General features: G+C 36.2%; 2 protein-coding genes and 2 long non-coding RNA genes across 12 annotated transcripts; 2 read left to right on the forward strand and 2 right to left on the reverse strand.

Annotated features, from left to right (window-relative positions):
- The first annotated feature begins 1158 nt into the window (after window positions 1–1158).
- On the forward strand, window positions 1159–2750 carry LOC149597349 (uncharacterized). Of its 3 annotated transcripts, none has more exons than XR_016379227.1 (4): window positions 1159–1640; window positions 1697–2125; window positions 2179–2268; window positions 2349–2750. It is a non-coding gene; the product is annotated as an uncharacterized LOC149597349 (long non-coding RNA). The 3 variants fall into 3 exon arrangements; XR_016379226.1 differs by having other exon boundaries at window positions 1159–1515; window positions 1580–1640; window positions 1697–2268; XR_016379225.1 differs by having other exon boundaries at window positions 1697–2268.
- Window positions 2751–4603: 1853 nt separating this feature from the next.
- LOC149597350 (RNA-binding protein fxr1-B-like) lies at window positions 4604–18850 on the reverse strand. Of its 4 annotated transcripts, XM_089861045.1 has the most exons (9): window positions 18711–18850; window positions 16854–16906; window positions 16605–16704; window positions 16360–16514; window positions 16221–16286; window positions 16061–16154; window positions 15861–15971; window positions 4859–5038; window positions 4604–4711 (listed from the first exon to the last, which is right to left on the reverse strand). In XM_089861045.1, exons 1-9 carry the CDS (start codon window positions 18759–18761, stop codon window positions 4655–4657), a joined length of 867 nt encoding a protein of 288 aa, XP_089717171.1. In that variant the 5' UTR covers window positions 18762–18850; the 3' UTR covers window positions 4604–4654. The 4 variants fall into 4 exon arrangements, with proteins under 4 accessions (XP_089717171.1, XP_089717168.1, XP_089717169.1 ...); XM_089861042.1 differs by having other exon boundaries at window positions 4604–5038; XM_089861043.1 differs by lacking the exons at window positions 15861–15971; window positions 16061–16154; window positions 16221–16286; ... (2 more) ...; window positions 16854–16906; window positions 18711–18850 and adding exons at window positions 5845–5952; window positions 6043–6136; window positions 6204–6269; ... (2 more) ...; window positions 6835–6887; window positions 8692–9574 and having other exon boundaries at window positions 4604–5038.
- Window positions 10788–11801, reverse strand: LOC149597351 (uncharacterized). The gene is made up of 2 exons (XM_089861046.1): window positions 11598–11801; window positions 10788–11402 (listed from the first exon to the last, which is right to left on the reverse strand). Exons 1-2 carry the CDS (start codon window positions 11703–11705, stop codon window positions 10974–10976), a joined length of 537 nt encoding a protein of 178 aa, XP_089717172.1. The 5' UTR covers window positions 11706–11801; the 3' UTR covers window positions 10788–10973.
- A 5-nt stretch (window positions 18851–18855) lies between the features above and the next one.
- LOC149597352 (uncharacterized) lies at window positions 18856–24191 on the forward strand. 4 transcript variants are annotated; one of them, XR_016379257.1, is made up of 3 exons: window positions 18856–18989; window positions 23417–23501; window positions 23595–24191. It is a non-coding gene; the product is annotated as an uncharacterized LOC149597352 (long non-coding RNA). The 4 variants fall into 4 exon arrangements; XR_016379258.1 differs by having other exon boundaries at window positions 23598–24191; XR_016379260.1 differs by lacking the exon at window positions 18856–18989 and adding an exon at window positions 22475–23061 and having other exon boundaries at window positions 23598–24191.
- The last annotated feature ends 702 nt before the right edge of the window (window positions 24192–24893 follow it).

The following is a 24893-nucleotide window of genomic DNA, read 5'->3' on the forward strand; positions in this document are numbered from 1 at the left end:
TCGGCCAGGAACCGTTAACCGTTTAGCGAAAGATTTCTCTCTCCCCACTTTCATCACACGTGACACTTCGCCCTCTCAATCCTCAAGCGGTACGCGTCGCCTTGTTTCGTATGTTTTGAGATATTTCTACCTCTCGCGCCTAGCTCCGAAAAACCGAGATTTTTTGGGTCTGTACGAGCCAACCTAATAGTGCAATTTTTTGCGCATATACAGACCTTGCCCCTGGGTCGTCTTTTTTAATTCCAGAGGAAATGTACGTTCCAAGGGCGAAAAGGGGAAGGTGTTCAGTAGTTCAAAATTAAGCGACTATTTTTTAAGCTCATAAAACCTTAGACAAATGGTCTACTAAGGAGGATTAGGGCAAGTTAAAATTGCTAACCTACGTTTTCCTTGAAATTCTGTGCAATTTCGTTGACACTGCAAAATTCCCAATGAATATGCACTCGATTTGGCGGGTATTTTCTTAAACCCATAGTACATTGGAAGGCGGAAGTCACCTGATTGAAAACGTCGCCATTTTTCCAATTTTTAATAAAATCTAAAGCATTGGTCCTAAGATAAGAAAACAGGCTAAAATAGTCCATCCCGCGCGGCCATGACTATATTAGCCTATAGAAAATCAAGGCCCGAAAAACAGGCGAAAATAGTCTACAAGTATAGGGTGCCTAATTTGGCCTTGAATTTCTTAAGCCCGAAAAACAGGCCAAAATAGTGCGGGCCGCGCGAACAATGCTATTCCAGCCCGAAAATTCCGACGCCTGAAAAACAGGCCAAAATAGCTTAGGAATAAGATGACGCTAATTTCGCCTGAAAAGTCAGAAGCCCGAAAAACAGGCCAAAATAGCTGGCTCGCGATTGGGCACTATTTTGGCCTGTTTTTCGGGCCTAAATAGCAGCGCCTCATCGGGCCAGCTATTTACGCCTGAAAAACAGGCCAAAATAGTGTCAGGCTATTTCGGCCCGAAAAACAGGCCAAAATAGCAACGGCCCGGACCGGGAGAAATCTTTCTTCTTGTTTTATATTTATATCGGGAATGCATAAAGCTAATTGGAATGATTGTGAGGTCGTTTTGACAACGTATCTAGGCGTATTTTGTAGGAAGGGCTAAATGTATGACGGATTTTTCCTGGCGAATAATCTATCTTACTGCCTGCACTGTAAAAAAAAATTGGATTTTGATGTGGTGTATTTGTACCCTTAAAGGTATTTTCTTAAAAAAACACCTTAAGGTGTTTATTCTAACCCTATAGGGTGTCAAAACAAGCCTCAGGGTTCTCTGTTGGTGTGTTTTTGTACCATTTGTAAATATTTTATGTTGTGGAGGGTGTTTATTTATACCTCAAAAGGAATTTTTTACTTGAAAGTCACGTGCGCACGCGCCATCGTGAAATAAATTCGCGCGCGTCGCGTGCCATATTTTTTTTAACCCTAAAAATTTCAAACTAGGCTTAGCGACACTCATTTAAGCGACTACGTCCATTTGAAAATTAGTTACGCTCACAAGTCCAACCAAGGTAATAATTATGTGTAATACATTAATATAAACTGTGTGAATTTTAAAAATGTTTCCTATTTCAGACTTGTTTGAATCAGGAGCCATAAAAACTAAAGTTCTGACTAACGGATCTCATCCTTTAAAGTAAGGCAAGCCTTTGGCCAGTTAATTTTAATTTATTCTCTATTTTCATTTTTCAGCCATCAGAAGGCAACTTTTCCGTTTACACTTAGCATTACAAAAAATCATTACTGATGGATTAGTTCATGAATCACAACTTAAGTGATGTGAAATTTTGAAACAGCTAAAACCCAGGTTGGTATGAATTTAGGTATTTTCCACGTAAGATGTGAATGAAAAGAATTGTGGTATTTGGTCAAAAATGATAAAGTTTTAGGTAAGTTGTAAGTACATCCATAAGACTTTTGGAGTCCCGTTTTCCCTGACAAATCCAGGTTTTCCCCATTTGCTCTGGCACCACCAAATAACTCCACAGGTTTTTTTTTTGAGTAATAGTTTCAGGATGTATTTTAGAGTGGAGTAATCTTCTAGCCTCACGAAGTTGCTTGAATTTTACTGAAAATTTCCCTCAGTTTTTAGTCAAAAATTTATTTCCCTGACATGTCCAGGTTTGTATGAACCTGATATGTAAAATTTCATGGAATGCTTACAAAAGATACAGTAAATAGCAGTCATAACATCATGCCTTTAAAATGGATTCTTGTTGTGTAATGTTCTAGAGTGTTGTAACAGGAAAGGATTAAATTTAAATGTGAGTTTGAAAATGTCTAAAAACGGCGGTTTGATATTTTAAGATAATTTTAAATCAGTTCTATAATATTTTCATTGCAGGGTTATATTAATCGTGATGACGTCAACTGAATAATCTTTGTTAAGTCAAAAAAGGTCGACCAACTATTCAAGCGCTTTATAATATCTGTTTCTGTGGTGGAAATTTTAGTACAAATGTAACAAAGTCATCTTTCTTTAATCAAATATTTTTTTTCTAAAAATATTGTTAAAAATCTTTGTTTTTGATTTGACTAGAGAAGATTAATTATGGTATAAATTAATTAAATTTTTATATAGGGGTGAGATATCATTAGTTTTTTAATATCTGGTTTCTTAAGAAATAGTTTCTGGTAAGTGTTTAGTTTTTCATAGTACTAAATATTTAGATTATCAGGTTTAAGCTTAATGTTCTAATAATTATATTGTAGTGTGAAATTAATTTATAGGCTTTAAAGTAGCTATTTGTTCAATAAAAAGTTATAATTTAATTTTTATTAATGAAGTATAAATAATTTAAAAATAAATCAAAGTGTTAAAGTATTTTAATCCGAATCTTAATTGACCCCGATAAAGTTAACTATACACTGAAGTTCTTTTAAAGAATTATCACAATAGATACCTCATGGCTATAAAACTATTTCGTCGAAAATAATCACATTTCCTTGCTCAAACTTTTAAACCCCTTTAATTGTAATAAAATGCACCTTAAAATGGAGAAAAATAATATTTTCGGACCCCCGAGTCAAATTTTTAAGGTACGGGAAAATACCTTTAATGGTCTGAAAACGCACCTATAAATGGAGAAAGGGCGCTTTTTGTACCCCTAATTCGAATTTTTGATATCCAAGAAAATACCTTTAATGGTCTGAAAACGCACCCCTAAATGGAGAAAGGGTGCTTTTTCGCACCCCTGAGCCAAATTTTTGATATCCAAGAAAATACCTTTAATGGTCTGAAAACGCACCCCTAAATGGAGAAAGGGCGCTTTTTCGCACCCCTAATTCAAATTGTTGTTGTCCGGAAAAGCACCATATATGGAGTCTATTTATACCCCAATCACTCAAGAAGGGTACATATTTATTCCCTTCTGTTGTTTCAAAGACAAATACTATGTTACTAATATGTACCTATTAAGGCGCGAAAAATTACCCAATGGTATAAAAAAACGCCCCTTATCTAGGGGTTCACATTAATACCCTATATGAAGGGTGCGAATTCATACCTTATATGGTACGTCTGGGGTGGGGGTCGAAAATACCTTTATAGGAGCGTTTCCGCCACATTTTTTTTTACAGTGTGTTGCACCTTGCGCGCGCTTACTCACTCGCCTTGGTATCAACCAATGATATAGAGTAATGGCAGTACTACGTATGCAAACGTCATACCCTTGTATCTCTTAGCTCAGTGTCATCCCCCTACTGGGAGCGTACAGTATCGCCTCTTACAAGAGCACGCCCAGAGGGAGGGATACATAGTCTACACCCCTCTCTACCGCCACTAGTCTATAACAGTTCTAGAATGACGTCTGAGTTACGAGGCGTGAGGGATTGTAAGCTCTCAAGTCCGGCCCACAATACCCGCGTAGAAATTAACGTGGGATGTATTTGAGACTCACAATTATTTATTCCAATTAGCTATATGAATTCCTGTTTATATATATATATATATATATAACAGTCTTTCGTCATAACTGGTCCGGATCATTTGTTACATCCCACTAATTTAGTTCCGGAATTATCTTTAAAATAATTTCAGTTTCAAGCTTTCTTTGGGAATATGTTTTTGACCGATTATGGTCTCATTATGTCATTTCGGGGGATGCATTCTTAAGAAGCTATTGAGATGTTGAATAATTTATATTATTAATCGTTTTATCGTCAACAGAGGTTATACCTCATTTTTGGGGAGGTAATAATTCGAACAAGACTTCGCGGGGAGTTTGATTTTTAATTGAGTTTGAACTATGGGTTGACGGTTTTGGGCTGGGTGGTATTTTTTTTTTTATTATTCGATAAATTTCGTAATTTTTTTAGGTGTGGCTATTTTCGATAATAATTTCGATTATTTCCAATTGTGTCAGTTTTTGGGGGGGGGGACCAACTTAATTGAATTAGTTTAATATTATTGTTATATTAATCTAGGGCCCCAATTTATAAGCCTGAAATTATCATTTGAAAGGTTGATAAACGATATTTTAAAGGGAGTATAGAACCTTTATATTTCAAGTAAAATCGATATAGACAGACATTTAATGAAATGTCATAAGCAGAAAATTTGAGAAGCATGACAATAATACGTGAAATTAGAGTCGAACCTTTCATTTTGATTCTATTTATTTATTATAAGGAAACGAATATCATCATTAATTATATCAGAATTTTTTTTTCATCATCAAAAAGGTCATCATCATTGGAGATGGAAGTCTGTAACAAAAATGTGGCTAAAAGTGAAATAAACGTCAAATAATGGAGATAAAACGCCTTTAAAACAAGTGCAAAAAATCGGACTGTACGGTGCGAAAAAACATAGTGTGCCCAACGAAAAAATAGTAGGCCAAACGTCAAATGTACCTCTCCAGAGATGAAGGAATAGAACGAGCAAGTGGTCTCATCCAAATCAATGCCAGTAATCCCCTCCAAGTCTCTCGCATTTTGAATATTCGTACCATGAGCTCCAATGGCCAAACCCATTAGATCATCTCGGACACTAGATTCTTCCAAATACCCTGAACCAACAGTTGAACTAGTACTCTGCACACGAAACCAGAACAAGAACAAGAAAAACGGAATCCATTGAAATTGAGTTGAAGAATAAAAAATAAATGAAGGCAAAAGAGGCTTACACACAATTAAAGGAGTGAAATAAAAGTATAAAAATAATTCACAGAAAACATCTATGAAGAGTGTATGTCACCAAATGGTTCATATATCATCCGATATCTCAAAAAGACCATTGTGTAAATCTTAATACCTCTTTCACCTTCACCACTACACCTAAACTAAAACCAAGACTGAAACTATAAGCCCCTAAACTTAGAAAGAGGTAAAAAACCACCTATCCTCTAAGCATTACAAAAGGCTGACAGTTTCAGCCTATAGTTAACACGTGCTCGACAATTTGTAAACAATTTTTGTAATTGCAAAAACTAATCCCATAACCATAAGAAACTTTTAGCATAGAACAAATTGTCGAGTGTTAAAATAGAATCTTAACTATATTAAACTGAAAATAGGATAAAAAATTGCGACGATAAGCCAAAACAAAAGCATAGGGATCATTTTTAGAAAGATCAAGTGTAAGTACAATAGGATTTTCACGGGCATTAATTGGTTTTTTCTAATAAATGTTAAGGAGTTTCTGAATATATATCTAAGAAGAGGTTGGATTGCGCCTCATTTCTAATTTAACAATAGGTTTGGGTGGAAAGGGCGGGATATTTTATTTCCTGACAATATGGGAGTGTCAGAGAGAGGTCGGTCTACAACGAAGGATTTTAGAGGATCTTTTGACAGGTACAACGTATGAACTGGGGACCAAGCCGAGGGCTGTGGCGCACCTCCAACTGTCGAGCAGCTTCTAGTAGTAGAACTCCATTCCGAAAGTGCATATCGCTAAGCAACGTTGCCCTTTTATTAACAACCTCAGACCTGGCCTGTGACGAAAACTGTAAAGAGAGATACGTCATAGGTCGTCACGCGTTTCTTTCACAGGACCGCGTGTTGTGGAATGAAAAACAAAAAAAAAACCAACTTACAATTATAATAAGGCAATTTTTTTCAGGATTGAATTTGCAAACTACTGCCGCAATGGCCTTTTTAAACTCCTCGTGCGTCGATTCTACTTTTAAGCTAAATTGAAGAGATTATTCGGTTATGCCAAAACACTTTTCAAATTGATTTTTTTTTGTCATCTTACTATTCTCTAAGATATTCCGGCACTTGCAATTCAAATTTGTGAAATGTATTCTTTGTTAAAGGAGGGCTATAACGCGTTACAAGCATTAACACACCCTACCAATTTATTAGGGTTTTAATTTAATTAACCAATCATACTTTGTATTTTTTGGCCTTAATCGTTTTCCAGGAACATTTTCTGTATACGTTGTTTCTCGTGCCAAATAGTCTACAACATACGACTCCCCATACGTCATTTTAACTAAAGTTCGCCACCAGCCACAAGCTTCTTGTTCATTGGCTCTAGAATACACCTAAAAAGAAGAGGATAAAATAACGTGATCTCCACTCTATTTCTCCGATCACGAATTTCACTAAATTCAACTCCAAAATGAGTGACGTACTTCCACTTCCTGCCCCTCAACAATTTCATTTTTGTCGCCTTCTTTAGGAGTGGGAGGTAGTCTAACTCTTCGGAACGGAAACTTTCTTTCAGGCTGCCAACTTAAAAACAAAATGGTGGTAATTGGACTAATAAAGGTTTAATAAATGTTTAAAGGAGACTGAAATAAAATTAAAATAATTTTTTATAAAATAAAAAACTATTTTAAGCAGTGTCATTTTTCGTGCGGAACAAAAGAAAAAGTTTTTACTCATTCTCAAAGGCCACGGAAACCTCTTCGTCATGTAGGTCCGTTATAAATGCCTAAAGAAAGATATACTTTAGGCATTAAATACTCAAGATTAGGTTTTCAGTTATAGGCTTAAAATGGATCAGTCTTTTTTAACATAGGTCCTTACTCTTCATGAGCACCAAACTTTCCAACGAATGCTTTTATGACCTTTCAACTCAATATTTTAAAGCTCTCTTTTAAACTTATTGTGGCTCAAAACTTAAGGAAGAAGATAATTCACATTTTCGGTGTAAAGATGCAACTTTTACACATTAAAACTTCACTAAATGTTTCATAATGTTCTAACTGACACCATAAGTTTATAAGATACGTTACATAAGTATGTCACTACCCATACTTCGTAATGTTAAAGGTTTAATGAGAGCTATTTCAAGAACGACGTGAGAATTGACTACACTCGGTTTTGCAGTCCATCCTCCTCTTTAGTCTGTACTAAGCCTATGACAGGGCCTCACTAGGCGTCGCTTTACGAGAATCTATGACGTTTCACCTACGTCACTTCATGACAAGCTCTCATTAACGAGTGACACACTTATGGAACATGTCTTATAAACTTACGCTGACACCTATAAGTTTTCTAACATCATACAACACTAAGAAAAATATAAATTTCAAGTAGAATTACGCAACTAAATTCTGAATACTAGTTAGGTATAATTTAAATAAGCAGTTATTAGATAATTTTCAAAACAGGTTTAACGTTGAAACATTGCCAGGTGGTGGTAAAACTAAAACTGCACTAACCATTCTAATGTTATCAAAGCTAGTACTCAAAGCTCTATAAAAGGCTTGAGCTAAAGTTTAGACTTAACTACTCAAGCTACAAATGAATCCAAACTCATTGTACACGATACTTGAAGCTCTACTAACTCATCATAAGCTATTTTCTATCATTTGTTAAACATCATGTAAAAACTATGTAGCTACACATTTCCACATTAAGGGCTTCTGCTTTTACATAATTTTATTTTTCCGCGGCGCTGCCGAATCGAGTCTCGAATTTGCGGGCTATTCCCAATTGCCACCGTGCGACAAGGCCTAAGCCTAATCAAAAGGGTTTCCAGGGCTGACACTAACTCATACGCTCAATTTTAGTTGAATAAGGGTGGAATTCATAAACGTCGGACGCAACGCAATTTAGTACAGGCGAAGGCAGGGCGTCGTGCGCCAAGTCCTGCCTTTGTCTGTACTAAATTGCGTTGCGTCCGACGTACGTTTATGAATTGACCCTTAAGTGACTAATTAATTTAAAAACAGTAAACAAAAAGTGACTAAATAAGGGCAAATTAAGCTATAAAAAGGACCACTTGAAATGAAATGTTTTCAGAGATGACCGATTTAGAAGATATTTTAAAGGTTGGTGTCGTAATTAAGCCCAATCTATGGCCTTGGATATTTCCAGTCAAAGGAAAGGTCACCTCAGAAAAGGTCTTCGGCGAAATTCAATTAGACCATTTTGGAGCACAGCTCAGAACGCAAAGTAAAGACGATTTTCGGGTTTTATCAACTATTTTTGCGCTTAAACCGTCTTACACTCAATTATATTACGTTTAACGTTGTAGTCGAGAAGATAAATAACACCGAAAGACTCAAAAATCCTTAAAAAGTGACAAATAGTAAGCAAGTTTTGGAAAAGTGACTTTTAGTGAAAAAAAGTGACTTAGTGTCAGCCTTAATTGGACCGTTTCCCGCGCGTTAAGCCTGAAAACGATGACGCGCGGGCAAAACCGATATTTTCCTTGGGATATTAGGATTTGACGTAAGGTTTTCTAAACCGGGAATCGTTCAAATCTTAATGAAAAAAATGTATTTTACCTTGTAGTAGGCTCCGTTTTCGCCGCAAACTTCGACAGAAAGATCCTCCATTTTGCTACTGCTCGGGATAATGGGAGAAACTCGTAGGATTGGCTCGCGTTTGTTCCTCTTGTTGATTACCGAACGTATAGATTAAAATTAAAAACTCACGAACTTGCCGACAAACCGAAAATCAGACAAACTAAGAGTAAACTATCGTAACAAAGGCTTTTTATTACGTTCCTGCTTTCGACAAAAAACAATAGTTTATCTTTTGTGTCCAAGAGCGGCCCTAGAATGGCAAGTATTTTTTAATTTTTTTGGGGGGACGATTTTGCACTTTTTTGAATAACGACGAGGAAATATACTCTCAGTATTTAAAAAAGTTAATCTGGTGGAAACCTTGTTTTATTTTTTAACTCACTTCCTTTTTTAAAAAAATGAGTCTCTACTCAGTACCATAAGTTAATTAAGCCTTAATTAAGGCTTAATTAACTTATGTCAGTACGCGTGGCAAAACAAAAAGCCAAAAGGAAAAATGAGCCAATCACCCATCGTTATTTTGTACCCTTTCAGGCTTTCCCTGGAATTTCCAGAGTGGCGCGAAACTTGAGTGGGGGTCCGGGGTAAACGACTAAATGTGGTACTGCTATAATAGTAGCAGTAGAGATACTGCTATAGGAGTAGCAGTTGAGAGGTTAAGCATTTCTTAACGCTTTAACTTTGACCTTTGACACTATAACATCTTCACATGAACAGAAGTATAAATTATCGTGGTAAATAATTTATATTAAATAATATTATATAAAACAATTATAATAAAATAAATAATATTCCATAAATTAATATAAAAAAATAGTCTTATAATTATGTTTAAGATATTTTGTATCTTAGATGGCGCGCTAAGCGTTTCGGAGGGGGGTGAAGAAATGTATGAAATGTTTAGTTAGATCTTTAAAATTGAGATGTTTCGAGATAAAATAGCGTAAACGTTGAAAACGTTCTCGTAGAGGTTACGGCTGTAATGTATTGCCTAAGAACCAGGTTAAAGTGTTTGTTGAGTAATAGGGTCTGTCAAGATCATAGGCCACGATCTAGGCGCTTTCCAATGACACCCTCTCGACTTAATGACCTTTTAAAGGGTTACAATACATTTTGCAGTCCTACCATTTGCGATAACCTAAGAAAAACGTAAAATTATTAATTGGATGCTACATAAATTATTATTTAGCAGGAAGTGTGAGATAAACTTGGAAATCATTGTTTTAGATTCTTGTATGGTAAGGTTATCCATTTTTTGCTCCTATTGAAATTTGAAAAGCGTGACGGGAAAATTGACAGGGAAAACAGTTTTCCCGTCTTTGGCGGTCTAGATAGTGCCGACACCTGCTGGCGTTGGCGTATTCTGCAACAAAACTAATATTTTCTTATTTACTTAAATTAATTTTAATTTGGAGGAAAAAAAAGTGTGTATTTATTTTAGTGTACATTGTTAGAAAATTAATCGTAGTTAACTTTATTTTAACTGTTAAGTTCATCTACGATCATATAACTCCATGCATTTCTTATATTAATTGTATGACAATTTATCATAGTTTGAGCAAACTAATTTTGAAGTTAACTATTTCTCTGTGGTATTTTCGGTTGAGGTAGAAGATGCTTCCGTTGTAGATGTAGTTCCTTCCGTTTCCGCTTTTTCGGTTGTAGTTGTTATTGCAGCCGTAGTTGTAGTTGTAGCAGCGGTTGTAGTTGTAGTTGCAGCGGCGGTTGTAGTTGTTGGTGCCTCAGTAGTCGTAGTGGTTGTGATAGTTGCTTTAGGCGTAACTTCCTCAACGATCCTACTACTTGTCGATGCTGGTACAGTCGGTATTTCAACTACCACGCTTCCTTCCGTAGTCCCTTCCGGTGTTGAAGTGGTCGTTTCGTTGGTCGCAGTTTCATTGCCTACGCGATCAAAAACCAATCAGTTAAACAAGAACCGGTTCTTGTAATATCTTTTAAGTTTACTGGCATCTGCATGGACAAGTGGTGGGATTAATTAAGATATTTATTACCTGATGGAATGTTGTAATAAATAATCTGGTAGATGATTGGTGGAGGAAGAATTCCTTGGTAAGGATTGTATCCAAAGCCGAAAGGGTTTTGATTATGAACTTGTTGGTAGTGACCTTGGGGTCCTCGGACGTTAGGTAGTCACTTGAGGCGTTACTTGCGGAATATGTCGTGGAAATTGATTGAAACCTACAGGACATAAGTATTAGTGACGTGAATATAAATGTTACTTGTCCTTTACTCGATCCAGCTTATTTACCAGTGAAAGGGAAACCAGCTCCATAAAGTTGATTAGGAAAGTTTCGCGGTAAATTTGGGAAACTTTGGAAAGTTGTCTGTGGTACTTGAGGAAGTTGGGGTAATCGTGGTATTACTTGTGGTACGGAGGCGGAGATCGACTTGGCTTGATTATGCCTCAAGGAATTGAATCCGTTGAATAAAAATGGGTTTAATTGTTGACTGGCTTGATGCTGTTCGAAACTGTTGAAGTAAAAGGAGTTGGGCAACTGAGAGGCGGCGATTCCGCTACCTTCTTGTTGAGTTGGCGGGGATGTTGGACCGGTAGTTCCCGGTACTTGAGTTACAGTTTCAACGTTAGCGGGGGCAGATGGTGCCGCGGAAGCCAAATTTACAGAGGGTGGAGTCACCAGTAGAGGATCGAGGTTAGGGTTAAATGGCCTCTGAAAACAAACGTCACGTGTGAAGGTGTATTTAACGATGCCAACTAAAGGCCCTCTCAGACGGTACAACTTTTTGACTCCTTCAGATGAGTCAAATTGATCACTGACCAATTTTTTTGACCCATCTATTTGAGTCAAGGGTTTCATTGTCTGAAACGGTATATTAGTTTGACTACAACATAAAAATCTTCTTACGAAAGTCGGTAATGGAGCCACTTCAGTCCTGTGAATGTTGAAATAACTGTATTGCGCTTGCGAATTTACTAGCACGAGAAACGTCGCTAAAACTATGAAACGCTCCATCCTAAAGTAATTATTTTTATGAAATATATTTAAATTAAAATTTAATTTAAGTGGGCAAATTTTTAATTAACCCCCAAAAGAAAAACCCCAAACCGGCGTCTGCCTAAAATCCCGGCGGGAATTTAACATAAAAAGCGCACACCCTTTCGGTGAAATCATCGAAAAAAAAGTAACCCTCCCTAGCTGGGGTCTTAAAATCAAAATCGACTTGAATGTCACGCGAAAGATTAGAAACTTAAGTTTTGGGATTTACACGGTTACTAGGTCAATTTTTCTTTAATTTTAAATTTTGTAAAAGAAAATTGAAACTCGTTTCTTTTTTCGTGATTTTTACGCCAATTTATAATATTTTTTTTTTTTGGAAAAGACGCAAGGTTTTGACATTTGGTCTCTTCGTGACGAATTTCTGTCCAAACTTTTCATGAAAAAGTTCCATTTCCATCTTTTATCTTTGTAAAACTATCAATTTACACGTTTTTTTATTTTTTAAACACGAATTACAACTATATAGTTTAATTTTTGTTATTATTATTATTTTATATTCAAATCATAATGATGGGGAAACGAGTTTTAATGGTGACTTTATGCCTATAGGCGATTGTAAATCTATTTCCCAGGTTACTTGACACCAAGTAAAAGGCTATGGGACCCTTTAAAGATATATATTAACACTCTCTCAGGTCGACTTTGTACCATTCCATATTGTCGTGAAATCACGTTCGTATGTTATTTTCTTGGTGTTTTTTTCTCGTGAATCATTTCTTATGGGTTTTAAACATTTACCGTTATTATTTTTCCTATATAATTTTTTTAATCCGGATCTATAAATTTATATCACAAACTACGCCATTTTCCTGGTATCTTAGAAATGAATTTTTAAAAACCCAATATTTCAACTTTTCAAGGTCTTAAATATTAATTTCTTTTCTTTTTTTTAAGTTGGCGACGGTAACAGGTGCAGATTTAAGGAAATAATTCATTTAAGGTCTTAATAGAGTTAATTACAATGACGTAGTGTGGGTGTAAATCAATCATAATTATTAACTGGGCCCTATGTGTAAGTATTTACTAAATAATCTTTAATATGGGAACTTGGTTACTAAGGAATCTTTTCCTTCAATTTAATTTTTTCTTTCTTTTAGTTTTGTTTATCATAAGATCACAGAGTTTTAGTTGAGGAGGCTGAATTTAAAATGAACGAAAAACAAATTTGACACCGTTTATGTTATGTTAAATTGAGTATTTATTAGTTTTCTTCGAAAACGCTCCTAGATTAATATAATGTGGCTGAGTCGAGGGGCAGTTCACTCTCGTTTTCCTAGTACATTTAATCAGACTAATTAATAAAATTTAATCAAACAGGAAGGACGCTGTAGACGGTACGAAAATAGTTTTAATTTGATTTAATTTACTAATTGCGTATTTTTAATTTTATTAATGACGAAAGAGTGAGCTGCCCCTCTTATTTGGGTGTTCCTACATTTGAAGAAATATTGAGATTAGAAATTTAGAACTAAGAAAGTTATGATGTCACGAACCGGTTGATTTTATTTTTGAACTCGATTTACTTACCAACTCAAATTAACCCTTTTATACGGTAAAAGAGCAACGGCACGCGTTATATTATGATAAACAAAACCTATATAGTAGCATACCATTAATTTGTAGTTAAATTGTAACTGATCAGGAATACATATAGTTAATTGGAATCATTGTGACCCCCATATACCCGGGTTTGAGAATTTACTATCCGTCACACCTCATAATTCTGATGGAGTCTTTCTAACTGTGATTTCATTGGCTCTTTTCGCAAAATCCGCCTAGATACGTCGAGATAATATATTAATTGGCAATAATGGATCAAGAACAGTTTTTTTTTCTTGCCAAGGGGTATCCGTATTGCGCAATTGCCTAAATTGTATCAAAACTAATCTACACCAAACTAACTTTATAAAAATAGTTACGCAAGTTTGAAGGTTAAAATTTTCACTTCTTTCCTAATATTAAGTAATTATCTCTTAAATAGAGTTAAGTAACTAATCCAATTAATTAGTTCAGACTTTTGGAAAGTGTAGTACTAAATTAAATTACCATCTTATAGAGAGAGCCTACAAAATTAGATCTCAACAAAATCACGATGAATCAATGAATCTTACTCTATTTTTATTAATTTTAACAACGTGCTAAGAAAGTAGCGTTTAAACAGGACTTACATAAGAAAATAATAATAATAATTTAAATTATAATATCCTACTAAATATTAAAGTTTCGCGAAATAAAAATTCCCCATTTAATATTACGTGTAGGCCTAATCATAATTAAAATAATTTAACTGACTTACCTGTGGTGGTGGTAAGAGATTCCGACGGAAACGCTTTAGTTATAGTTGTTCCAACTTCAAATCCTTGGGAGAAAGTGACGCGAAATAAGCCGGAGAATCGGATGATATTACTTTTCCCCCACTATAAAAGGGTTAATTTAAATTTCTTTTTCAACTTAATTCTTGAAAAACAGCGGGGATTATTGAGAAGAGGGAGGGCGGTGGTGGTTAAATGATGGATCCAGATACAATCTAACAGTAACCACTCGCTTTTAAAGAGGGTCTTCGAAAAATGGGGAGTTTCCGACGACGTCTAGCCGAAAAAGAAAATACTATATAATCCTTTTCAAAGATTCGATATACTTTCACTGTTAATCTTTTAGTTTACCAAAGAAATGAAAGAAATAAAAAATAATAGCCCTCGATGGGCGCGGTGCAGTCGCTAACAAATCACGTTTAGCTTGCTTTTTCCATCTGTTTCTAAAGCATGCACCGTTAAGTTTATTAGGTCGGACCGGGAGAAATCTTTCTTCTTGTTTTATATTTATATCGGGAATGCATAAAGCTAATTGGAATGATTGTGAGGTTGTTTTGACAACGTATCTAGGCGTATTTTGTAGGAAGGGCTAAATGTATGACGGATTTTTCCTGGCGAATAATCTATCTTACTGCCTGTTGCACCTTGCGCGCGCTTACTCACTCGCCTTGGTATCAACCAATGATATAGAGTAATGGCAGTACTACGTATGCAAACGTCATACCCTTGTATCTCTTAGCTCAGTGTCATCCCCCTACTGGGAGCGTACAGTATCGCCTCTTACAAGAGCACGCCCAGAGGGAGGGATACATAGTCTACACCCCTCTCTACCGCGCACTAGTCTATAACAGCTCTAGAATGACGTCTGAGTTACGAGGCGTGAGGGATTGTAAGCTCTCAAGTCCGGCCCACAATACCCGCGTAGAAATTAACGTGGGATGTATTTGGGACTCACAATTATTTATTCCAATTAGCTATATGAATTCCTGTTTATATGTAACAGTCTTTCGTCATAACTGGTCCGGATCATTTGTTACATCCCACTAATTTAGTTCGTCTTAACTTTAATTGTTCCGGAATTATCTTTAAAATAATTTCAGTTTCAAGCTTTCTTTGGGAATATGTTTTTGACCGATTATGGTCTCATTATGTCATTTCGGGGGATGCATTCTTAAGAAGCTATTGAGATGTTGAATAATTTATATTATTAATCGTTTTATCGTCAACAGAGGTTATACCTCATTTTTGGGGAGGTAATAATTCGAACAAGACTTCGCGGGGAGTTTGATTTTTAATTGAGTTTGAACTATGGGTTGACGGTTTTGGGCTGGGTGGTATTTTTTTTTTTATTATTCGATAAATTTCGTAATTTTTTTAGGTGTGGCTATTTTCGATAATAATTTCGATTATTTCCAATTGTGTCAGTTTTTGGGGGGGGGGACCAACTTAATTGAATTAGTTTAATATTATTGTTATATTAATCTAGGGCCCCAATTTATAAGCCTGAAATCATCATTTGAAAGGTTGATAAACGATATTTTAAAGGGAGTATAGAACCTTTATATTTCAAGTAAAATCGATATAGACAGACATTTAATGAAATGTCATAAGCAGCAAATTTGAGAAGTATGACAATAATACGTGAAATGAGAGTCGAACCTTTCATTTTGATTCTATTTATTTATTATAAGGAAACGAATATCATCATTAATTATATCAGAATTTTTTATAAGAGTTAGAGGATCTTTTGACAGGTACAACGTATGTACTGGGGACCAAGCCGAGGGTTGTGGCGCACCTCCAACTGTCGAGCAGCTTCTAGTAGTAGAACTGCATTCCGAATGTGCATATCGCTAAGCAACGTTGCCCTTTTTATATTAAGAACCTCACACCTGGCCTGTGACGAAAACTGTAAAGAGAGATACGTCATAGGTCGTCACGCGTTTCTTTCACAGGACCGCGTGTTGTGGAATGAAAAACAAAAAAAAACCAACTTACAATTATAATAAGGCAATTTTTTTCAGGATTGAATTTGCAAACTACTGCCGCAATGGCCTTTTTAAACTCCTCGTGCGTCGATTCTACTTTTAAGCTAAATTGAAGAGATTATTCGGTTATGCCAAAACACTTTTCAAATTGATTTTTTTTGTCATCTTACTATTCTCCAAGATATTCCGGCACTTGCAATTCAAATTTGTGAAATGTATTCTTTGTTAAAGGAGGGCTATAACGCGTTACAAGCATTAACACACACCCTACCAATTTATTAGGGTTTTAATTTAATTAACCAATCATACTTTGTATTTTTTGGCCTTAATCGTTTTCCAGGAAAAATTTCTAAATACGTTGTTTCCCGTCCCAAATACTCAGCAACATACGACTCCCCATACGTCATTTTAACTAAAGCTCGCCACCAGCCACAAGCTTCTTGTTCATTGGCTCTAGAATACACCTAAAAAGAAGAGGATAAAATAACGTGATCTCCACTCTATTTCTCCGATCACGAATTTCACTAAATTCAACTCCAAAATGAGTGACGTACTTCCACTTCCTGCCCCTCAACAATTTCATTTTTGTCGCCTTCTTTAGGAGTGGGAGGTAGTCTAACTCTTCGGAACGGAAACTTTCTTTCAGGCTGCCAACTTAAAAACAAAATGGTGGTAATTGGACTAATAAAGGTTTAATAAATGTTTAAAGGAGACTGAAATAAAATTAAAATAATTTTTTATAAAATAAAAAACTATTTTAAGCAGTGTCATTTTTCGTGCGGAACAAAAGAAAAAGTTTTTACTCATTCTCAAAGGCCACGGAAACCTCTTCGTCATGTAGGTCCGTTATAAATGCCTAAAGAAAGATATACTTTAGGCATTAAATACTCAAGATTAGGTTTTCAGTTATAGGCTTAAAATGGATCAGTCTTTTTTAACATAGGTCCTTACTCTTCATGAGCACCAAACTTTCCAACGAATGCTTTTATGACCTTTCAACTCAATATTTTAAAGCTCTCTTTTAAACTTATTGTGGCTCAAAACTTAAGGAAGAAGATAATTCACATTTTCGGTGTAAAGATGCAACTTTTACACATTAAAACTTCACTAAATGTTTCATAATGTTCTAACTGACACCATAAGTTTATAAGATACGTTACATAAGTATGTCACTACCCATACTTCGTAATGTTAAAGGTTTAATGAGAGCTATTTCAAGAACGACGTGAGAATTGACTACACTCGGTTTTGCAGTCCATCCTCCTCTTTAGTCTGTACTAAGCCTATGACAGGGCCTCACTAGGCGTCGCTTTACGAGAATCTATGACGTTTCACCTACGTCACTTCATGACAAGCTCTCATTAACGAGTGACACACTTATGGAACATGTCTTATAAACTTACGCTGACACCTATAAGTTTTCTAACATCATACAACACTAAGAAAAATATAAATTTCAAGTAGAATTACGCAACTAAATTCTGAATACTAGTTAGGTATAATTTAAATAAGCAGTTATTAGATAATTTTCAAAACAGGTTTAACGTTGAAACATTGCCAGGTGGTGGTAAAACTAAAACTGCACTAACCATTCTAATGTTATCAAAGCTAGTACTCAAAGCTCTATAAAAGGCTTGAGCTAAAGTTTAGACTTAACTACTCAAGCTACAAATGAATCCAAACTCATTGTACACGATACTTGAAGCTCTACTAACTCATCATAAGCTATTTTCTATCATTTGTTAAACATCATGTAAAAACTATGTAGCTACACATTTCCACATTAAGGGCTTCTGCTTTTACATAATTTTATTTTTCCGCGGCGCTGCCGAATCGAGTCTCGAATTTGCGGGCTATTCCCAATTGCCACCGTGCGACAAGGCCTAAGCCTAATCAAAAGGGTTTCCAGGGCTGACACTAACTCATACGCTCAATTTTAGTTGAATAAGGGTGGAATTCATAAACGTCGGACGCAACGCAATTTAGTACAGGCGAAGGCAGGGCGTCGTGCGCCAAGTCCTGCCTTTGTCTGTACTAAATTGCGTTGCGTCCGACGTACGTTTATGAATTGACCCTTAAGTGACTAATTAATTTAAAAACAGTAAACAAAAAGTGACTAAATAAGGGCAAATTAAGCTATAAAAAGGACCACTTGAAATGAAATGTTTTCAGAGATGACCGATTTAGAAGATATTTTAAAGGTTGGTGTCGTAATTAAGCCCAATCTATGGCCTTGGATATTTCCAGTCAAAGGAAAGGTCACCTCAGAAAAGGTCTTCGGCGAAATTCAATTAGACCATTTTGGAGCACAGCTCAGAACGCAAAGTAAAGACGATTTTCGGGTTTTATCAACTATTTTTGCGCTTAAACCGTCTTACACTCAATTATATTACGTTTAACGTTGTAGTCGAGAAGATAAATAACACCGAAAGACTCAAAAATCCTTAAAAAGTGACAAATAGTAAGCAAGTTTTGGAAAAGTGACTTTTAGTGAAAAAAAGTGACTTAGTGTCAGCCTTAATTGGACCGTTTCCCGCGCGTTAAGCCTGAAAACGATGACGCGCGGGCAAAACCGATATTTTCCTTGGGATATTAGGATTTGACGTAAGGTTTTCTAAACCGGGAATCGTTCAAATCTTAATGAAAAAAATGTATTTTACCTTGTAGTAGGCTCCGTTTTCGCCGCAAACTTCGACAGAAAGATCCTCCATTTTGCTACTGCTCGGGATAATGGGAGAAACTCGTAGGATTGGCTCGCGTTTGTTCCTCTTGTTGATTACCGAACGTATAGATTAAAATTAAAAACTCACGAACTTGCCGACAAACCGAAAATCAGACAAACTAAGAGTAAACTATCGTAACAAAGGCTTTTTATTACGTTCCTGCTTTCGACAAAAAACAATAGTTTATCTTTTGTGTCCAAGAGCGGCCCTAGAATGGCAAGTATTTTTTAATTTTTTTGGGGGGACGATTTTGCACTTTTTTGAATAACGACGAGGAAATATACTCTCAGTATTTAAAAAAGTTAATCTGGTGGAAACCTTGTTTTATTTTTTAACTCACTTCCTTTTTTAAAAAAATGAGTCTCTACTCAGTACCATAAGTTAATTAAGCCTTAATTAAGGCTTAATTAACTTATGTCAGTACGCGTGGCAAAACAAAAAGCCAAAAGGAAAAATGAGCCAATCACCCATCGTTATTTTGTACCCTTTCAGGCTTTCCCTGGAATTTCCAGAGTGGCGCGAAACTTGAGTGGGGGTCCGGGGTAAACGACTAAATGTGGTACTGCTATAATAGTAGCAGTAGAGATACTGCTATAGGAGTAGCAGTTGAGAGGTTAAGCATTTCTTAACGCTTTAACTTTGACCATTGACACTATAACATCTTCACATGAACCATAGAGAAAGAAAGGTGTTACCTTTCTTTCTCTATGATAGCCGTTTCCCGTTCCAATGTACAGAGTTGCCAGATGGGCGGTACCGCCCAATTGGGCTTCTTTTCGATCTATGTAGCGGGAAAAAAATGGTTGGGCCATAGCCCACTCGATCACGCGCGTCACGACGCAAGCTGCTCGCGCTATCGAGTGGGCTATGGTTAAACACTGGAAGGAAATGAGGTTTACTTGGGAGGTGACGGAAGGGGTGTGGGGGTCAAGTCACCTCCGGCGGAGTGCGGACACGGGCCAGTCGGCACCTATAGGGTAGGATCGCCGACATGTGTCGTATTCCCTCAAACTTTGCCGCCCAGAAACTTGGCTTACAAGAGTGCGCCACACTCCCGGCCAACTTGAACTTAGTTTTATTATATAACAAGTTTGGGAAAACCAAAATATTACCTCTCCGAGGAGGACTACTTACAAACTTACTAACCCAGATATGGAAATGTTTCTTTTTTTAAGAACAAATACTGAAGTTAAAATTTATCAAATATTAAAGCAGTATACAAAGCATAGCAAATATACTGTAAATCAGACGACATTTTACATCCAATAAGGATATACTTGTACACATTAAATTCATCCGATGGGGGAAAAACGGGAAATGAAGAGCTAAAACTTTGGAGGGATATTACCTTTACGTTTTTGTAAAGTCCCAATTTTCTACTCCTCAACTGTATACCCTCTATGTTCAAAGGCATATTCACAACAGGGTTGCCATGTAAACACTATCCTCTCGTATCACCTCAACGATTTTCTTAGTTTGTCAACATGACTGTTAACGTTACATAACACCAAAGCTTATTTGTGGCTACACACACTGAAAGTAAATGCGTACCATAAAAAGCATGAAAACACGAAGCTATAATTCGATTACGAAACGTTTACCGGTGAGATCTGTCGTCATAGCTTTTCTCCGGTCATCGGTGTTTTAAAAATGACGCTAGCGCAATAAAGCGTGCAAGGTACCAAGGCTTAACAAAAATTGTATGATAACATATTCAAAGAGATAGATAACAACAACTTTTATAATTAAAATTAGAAAGTAACATGTATCTTAAAATTCTCGCGTGATCAACTGGTTTCACGCCAATTAAATAGCTATAGTCCCATCAGAATCAGCAAGACCTATTATTTCCTCCATGTTTTTTCGCCAAGCTGAGAACTACGCGTTTTACGTCACGTTTTCCAAAAACCCGACTATTTTCTTTGAAGACCGCGCTGGCTCAGCGCTGAGCACCGTGACGTCTAAGTCTAAAACAAAATCCCGTCCTGTAGGACACTGCTAACAGCGCTGAGCTCTGCTGAACGCGGCCCAGGTATCCACCATGATTATATAATCTAAGCCTAATTATTTAAAAGTGTATTAACTTTCGGCTCACTCTGAACCGTTAATGTCTCTGCATTACAGAAACGAAAACCAAACCCAAGCGTTTACTTTTAGGTTCACTAGGCCTATTGACAAATAACAAATCAATTGACCAACATCGTTGCGTTCTTCTTGAACTGACTATAGAAAGGATTATGCTATAAACAGATGTAGTATAGCTTAAGTAATATATAAACATCCATTTCAAATAACAATATTAAAAAACATCCTTGGAATATCAAAATGAAATAGAGCTTTAAAGCTACAAAAGTATTAAATGCATCGTAATTACGAAAAAGATTTCCACATATTCACTTTATATTATGGAAAAAGTGAATATTAAGGTTCTGTAGGATTTCTTAACACATCAAAACAAAGCGAACTGCTAACTCGGCGCACTAGTGTGACAACGGACAGACACACACAGACAGAAAAAATAGACTGCTTTTTAACTCTTTCCGTATTAATTTTGAGTTGAGAAACAAGATTATCTTAAATATTAAAATAAATATAATTAATATTAAATATTTTCTTCGTTAGTTGTTCGCCTTATTGAGCGTTACATCGTCTTGATAAAGAACAATTAAACATTCTTGAGAGACTTGACTAATATTGGCGTTTAAAATGAAGCATACGCCGGTTGCTTCACCTTAGTCAAATAGGTAGTATATAAGGATTTCGAATCGCAGCTATGGATAAGAACAGCGCAATTGCGTGAACCTTTGGTGGAAGCCCCGCCATTGGGAGGCCGGACGTTTCTCGTAACCCTGGCCGATCGCCGCGTATGTCTTAACCTTAACGATGATGATGGAGTAGAAGCCAGGTGTACAGACTGGTGACCATGTGGGATGGACAAAAACAAAGACCAGAGGATGGTGGTGTTAGAAGCCAGGTGTGCAGACTGGTGTCCATGTGGGATGGACAAAAACAATGACCAGAAGATGGTGGTGTAGAAGCCAGGTGTACAGACTGGTGTCCATGTGGGTTGGACAAAGCAAAGACCAGAAGATAGTGGTGTTAGAAGCCAGTAAGTACAGACTGGTGTCCATGTGGGAATAATGACCAGAAGATTGTGGTGTTAAAAGTCAGTAAGTACAGACTGGTGTCTATGTGGGATAGACAAAAACAACCCCCAGAAGATGGTGGTTTTAGAAGCCAATGAATACAGATTGGTGTTCATGTGGAATGGACAATTGACTAGTCAGATGAAATAATAGTGACTAGTTGAATTGTGGATAGCCTCAAGTTTTGAATTTTCCGGGAACTGTGATTGCGGTCCGGAAATAGCGAACACATTTGCTTCGATTCGGAAACTGCGAACGCGGTCCCCTGGGGTGTAAGTCAATAACAACAGACAGACACACACACACACACACAGACACGTCGAAATTAGAACCTCTCCGTGACATACGTCACTCGGAGAGGTAAAAACTATTTTCCTCTCGATATAAATTCTTACTAATTTGACAAAGACTTTTTTATAAAAAAAAAACCACATCCCCTCGTTTCATCCGAGTTCCACTCCAGCACCTTAGAGTATATTTTATCTATGCCCTATTCTCATTGGTTAACATATTCGTGTGGCTCGTGCCTCCAGAGAGAATTTAGAAGGGGAGTGGAAGTCTCTATTAAACGTGATGAAGCCCAAACAAGTTGTCGCGTTGAGCTTTTTGGGGTAGGCGAGTTTCCGGTCACATGTTCTAAAATCTCTCTGTTACAAACGCTGGCGATCTTTAAACGGAAGCTAACTACAAAATTCTAGCCCTAGCCTAATCCCGGACCCAGAGCAAAAAAAAAAAAAAAATACCTGAAATCGACCTGCCTTAGACAGGGCCGGAAATAAGAAAAATTTCTTATAGGACATGTGTCCCGTGACCCCCTGTTTGACTTGAAAATTTATAGGACATTGTCCACTGGAGTGTGCAAAAATAGTGTCGCATCTCTATAGTCAAGCTATCAAAACTTGGGAAAATTTATTGGTCAAACTGTCCAGTGACCCCCTTAGTTTTTGAAAAAATTATGGGACATTTTAAAATTTTATTGGACAATGTCCAGTGTCCTGTGCTTATTTCCGGCCCTGCCTGCCTAGCCCTAGATAACGTTTAGCAGACGACGTTGCGCTAGATTCCAAACCACCCCTTCCACTCCCCTTCTAAATTCTCTTTGGTGCCTCCAGATTTTTAGCTATAAAAAGACGTTGTGGACGGTTGGTATTCACAGACTGTGGTTCCGATTCCTTTTTATCGCTTTTATCGCTTTTATTGTTTTTACCGCTTTTATTATTTTAACTTATAAATTTTAAAGTTCATTTTTAATTGCGATGAACGGGGCATGAGGTAAGTAAAGATTAAAGTTAGCGAAAAAGCAAAAAGCTGCGGTTATGGCAGTAAAAACTTGTAATTATTAGCCATATTGTTTAATGTGTTATATTATCCACTTGTCACTCCTCCCACTAGTCCTGGAAATTCTTTCATTAATTAATTAATTGCCTTCAAGCCCTTTGTTAGTTTAAATCTTAAATTAGTTTACGACTATTCCTAAATTTAATTAATTGCCTTCAGCTTCATTTCGAGATGAAAGCCTGTCTCAAAGAGCTCGGTTTATCGCAGAAGGAATTGACCAATTTGAAGCTCCAGAATAATTTAGGTAAGAATCGTGTTTATATTTCGAGCATGGATGGATGTCTCGATGTCTCGGTGTTGTTTTGTAAAATGGTGTGTCCCAATAACCGCGCTAAAGCAGGTCAAGGTGTTAGTCTTCAAGATGAACTGAACGCCGATGCCCAAACCCGAGCCCTCCATCTCGAACTGGAGAAGAACAAACTCAGGATGGAAGTTATTTTTAAATTATTTTTAAATTATTTTTAAATTATTTTTAAATTATTTTTAAATTATTTTTAAATTATTTTTAAATTATTTTTAATTTTTTTAATTATTTTTAAATTATTTTTAAATCTTTTAATTATTTTTAAATGATGACCGTTGTCAATTGGCAATGGATTGTAATGAAAAACCCCCGTCGCTATAATTTTTTAATTAATTTTTAAAATTTTTAAATTAATTACAATTAAATGATAACCTACTTAAGCAGACTTTTTTCCCCTGGACTTGTATACTAAACTAACAAAAAAATTCCAGTTTTGCAAAAACTGTTTAAGAAAATGTACAGTTTCATAATTTTTGTAATTAAACATTTTAATTTTCATGGAACTTTTTTGTAATTTAACATTTTAATTTTCATGGAACTTTTTAGAAATGAAATTGGACTCTTTTAAAAATGTAAAGATAACAAATATTTCATGTTCAAATAAAAATTCACTGATATTGATTTTAGAAATGAGTTTCTATTTATTGAAATAGAAATCGAATTGATTGGTGGGTCTGCCAAATTAATTTGTAGACCAATCGCGGTGATTGGTTGGTCTGCCAAATTAATTTGTAGACCAATCGCGGTGATTGCATGGTTATAGGGTAGAAGGATCGTCTGCTCGATTGCCTAAAGGAGGAGTAAATAAGAGTTTCAAATTAATTTCGCGCTTTAATAATTGACTAGAATACTACTATGAATATGGAGAGTGATTTGCAAATTATCTCAACCCAATAAAAATAAGTCAGACAAAAGATGAGTTGACGACGATATTGAGGTAGCCTCAAGTTTAAAGTATCCTTGCATGGGGAGCAAAGAGTACTATAACATATCCAAAGGAGATCCCCGTATCTCTAATAGAACGAGAGTTATGAGCCTACAAAGTTCAGTGCTAAAATCATAAGTAACATAATAACAATAAGTGAGACGATACCATACGTTGACGAACATTTTGCTTAATATCTCGGCCCCTGTTTGTCGTAGCCCTATGTTCTTAGTATGGTTGGATGGGGGACAAATTGGGCTATAACATACTCAAAGGACATCCCCGTATCTCTAGTAGAAACAGAGTTACGAGCCTGCAAAGTTTATTTTCAAAAATCAAAAGTAACCTCCTAACAATAAGTCAGACAAAAGATGAGTTGACGACGATATTGAGGTAGCCTCAAGTTT

This window comes from Phalangium opilio, unplaced genomic scaffold (genome assembly GCF_054372755.1).
Source record: "Phalangium opilio isolate 3A_F unplaced genomic scaffold, DU_Popi_V2 ptg000362l_1, whole genome shotgun sequence".
NCBI classification, from domain to species: Eukaryota; Metazoa; Arthropoda; class Arachnida; order Opiliones; family Phalangiidae; genus Phalangium; species Phalangium opilio.

Coding starts and splice junctions, on each gene's coding strand:
- LOC149597350 (XM_089861042.1), bottom strand. CDS start 18,761: ATGGAGGATCTTTCTGTCGAAGTTTGCGGCGAAAACGGAGCCTACTAC. Junction 16,705..16,853: donor TCCGTGGCCTTTGAGAATGA/GTAAAAACTTTT, acceptor TTTGTTTTTAAG/TTGGCAGCCTGAAAGAAAGT. Junction 16,515..16,604: donor TTGAGGGGCAGGAAGTGGAA/GTACGTCACTCA, acceptor TCTTCTTTTTAG/GTGTATTCTAGAGCCAATGA.
- LOC149597351 (XM_089861046.1), bottom strand. CDS start 11,705: ATGGAGCGTTTCATAGTTTTAGCGACGTTTCTCGTGCTAGTAAATTCG. Junction 11,403..11,597: donor TGGCTCCATTACCGACTTTC/GTAAGAAGATTT, acceptor GTTTGTTTTCAG/AGGCCATTTAACCCTAACCT.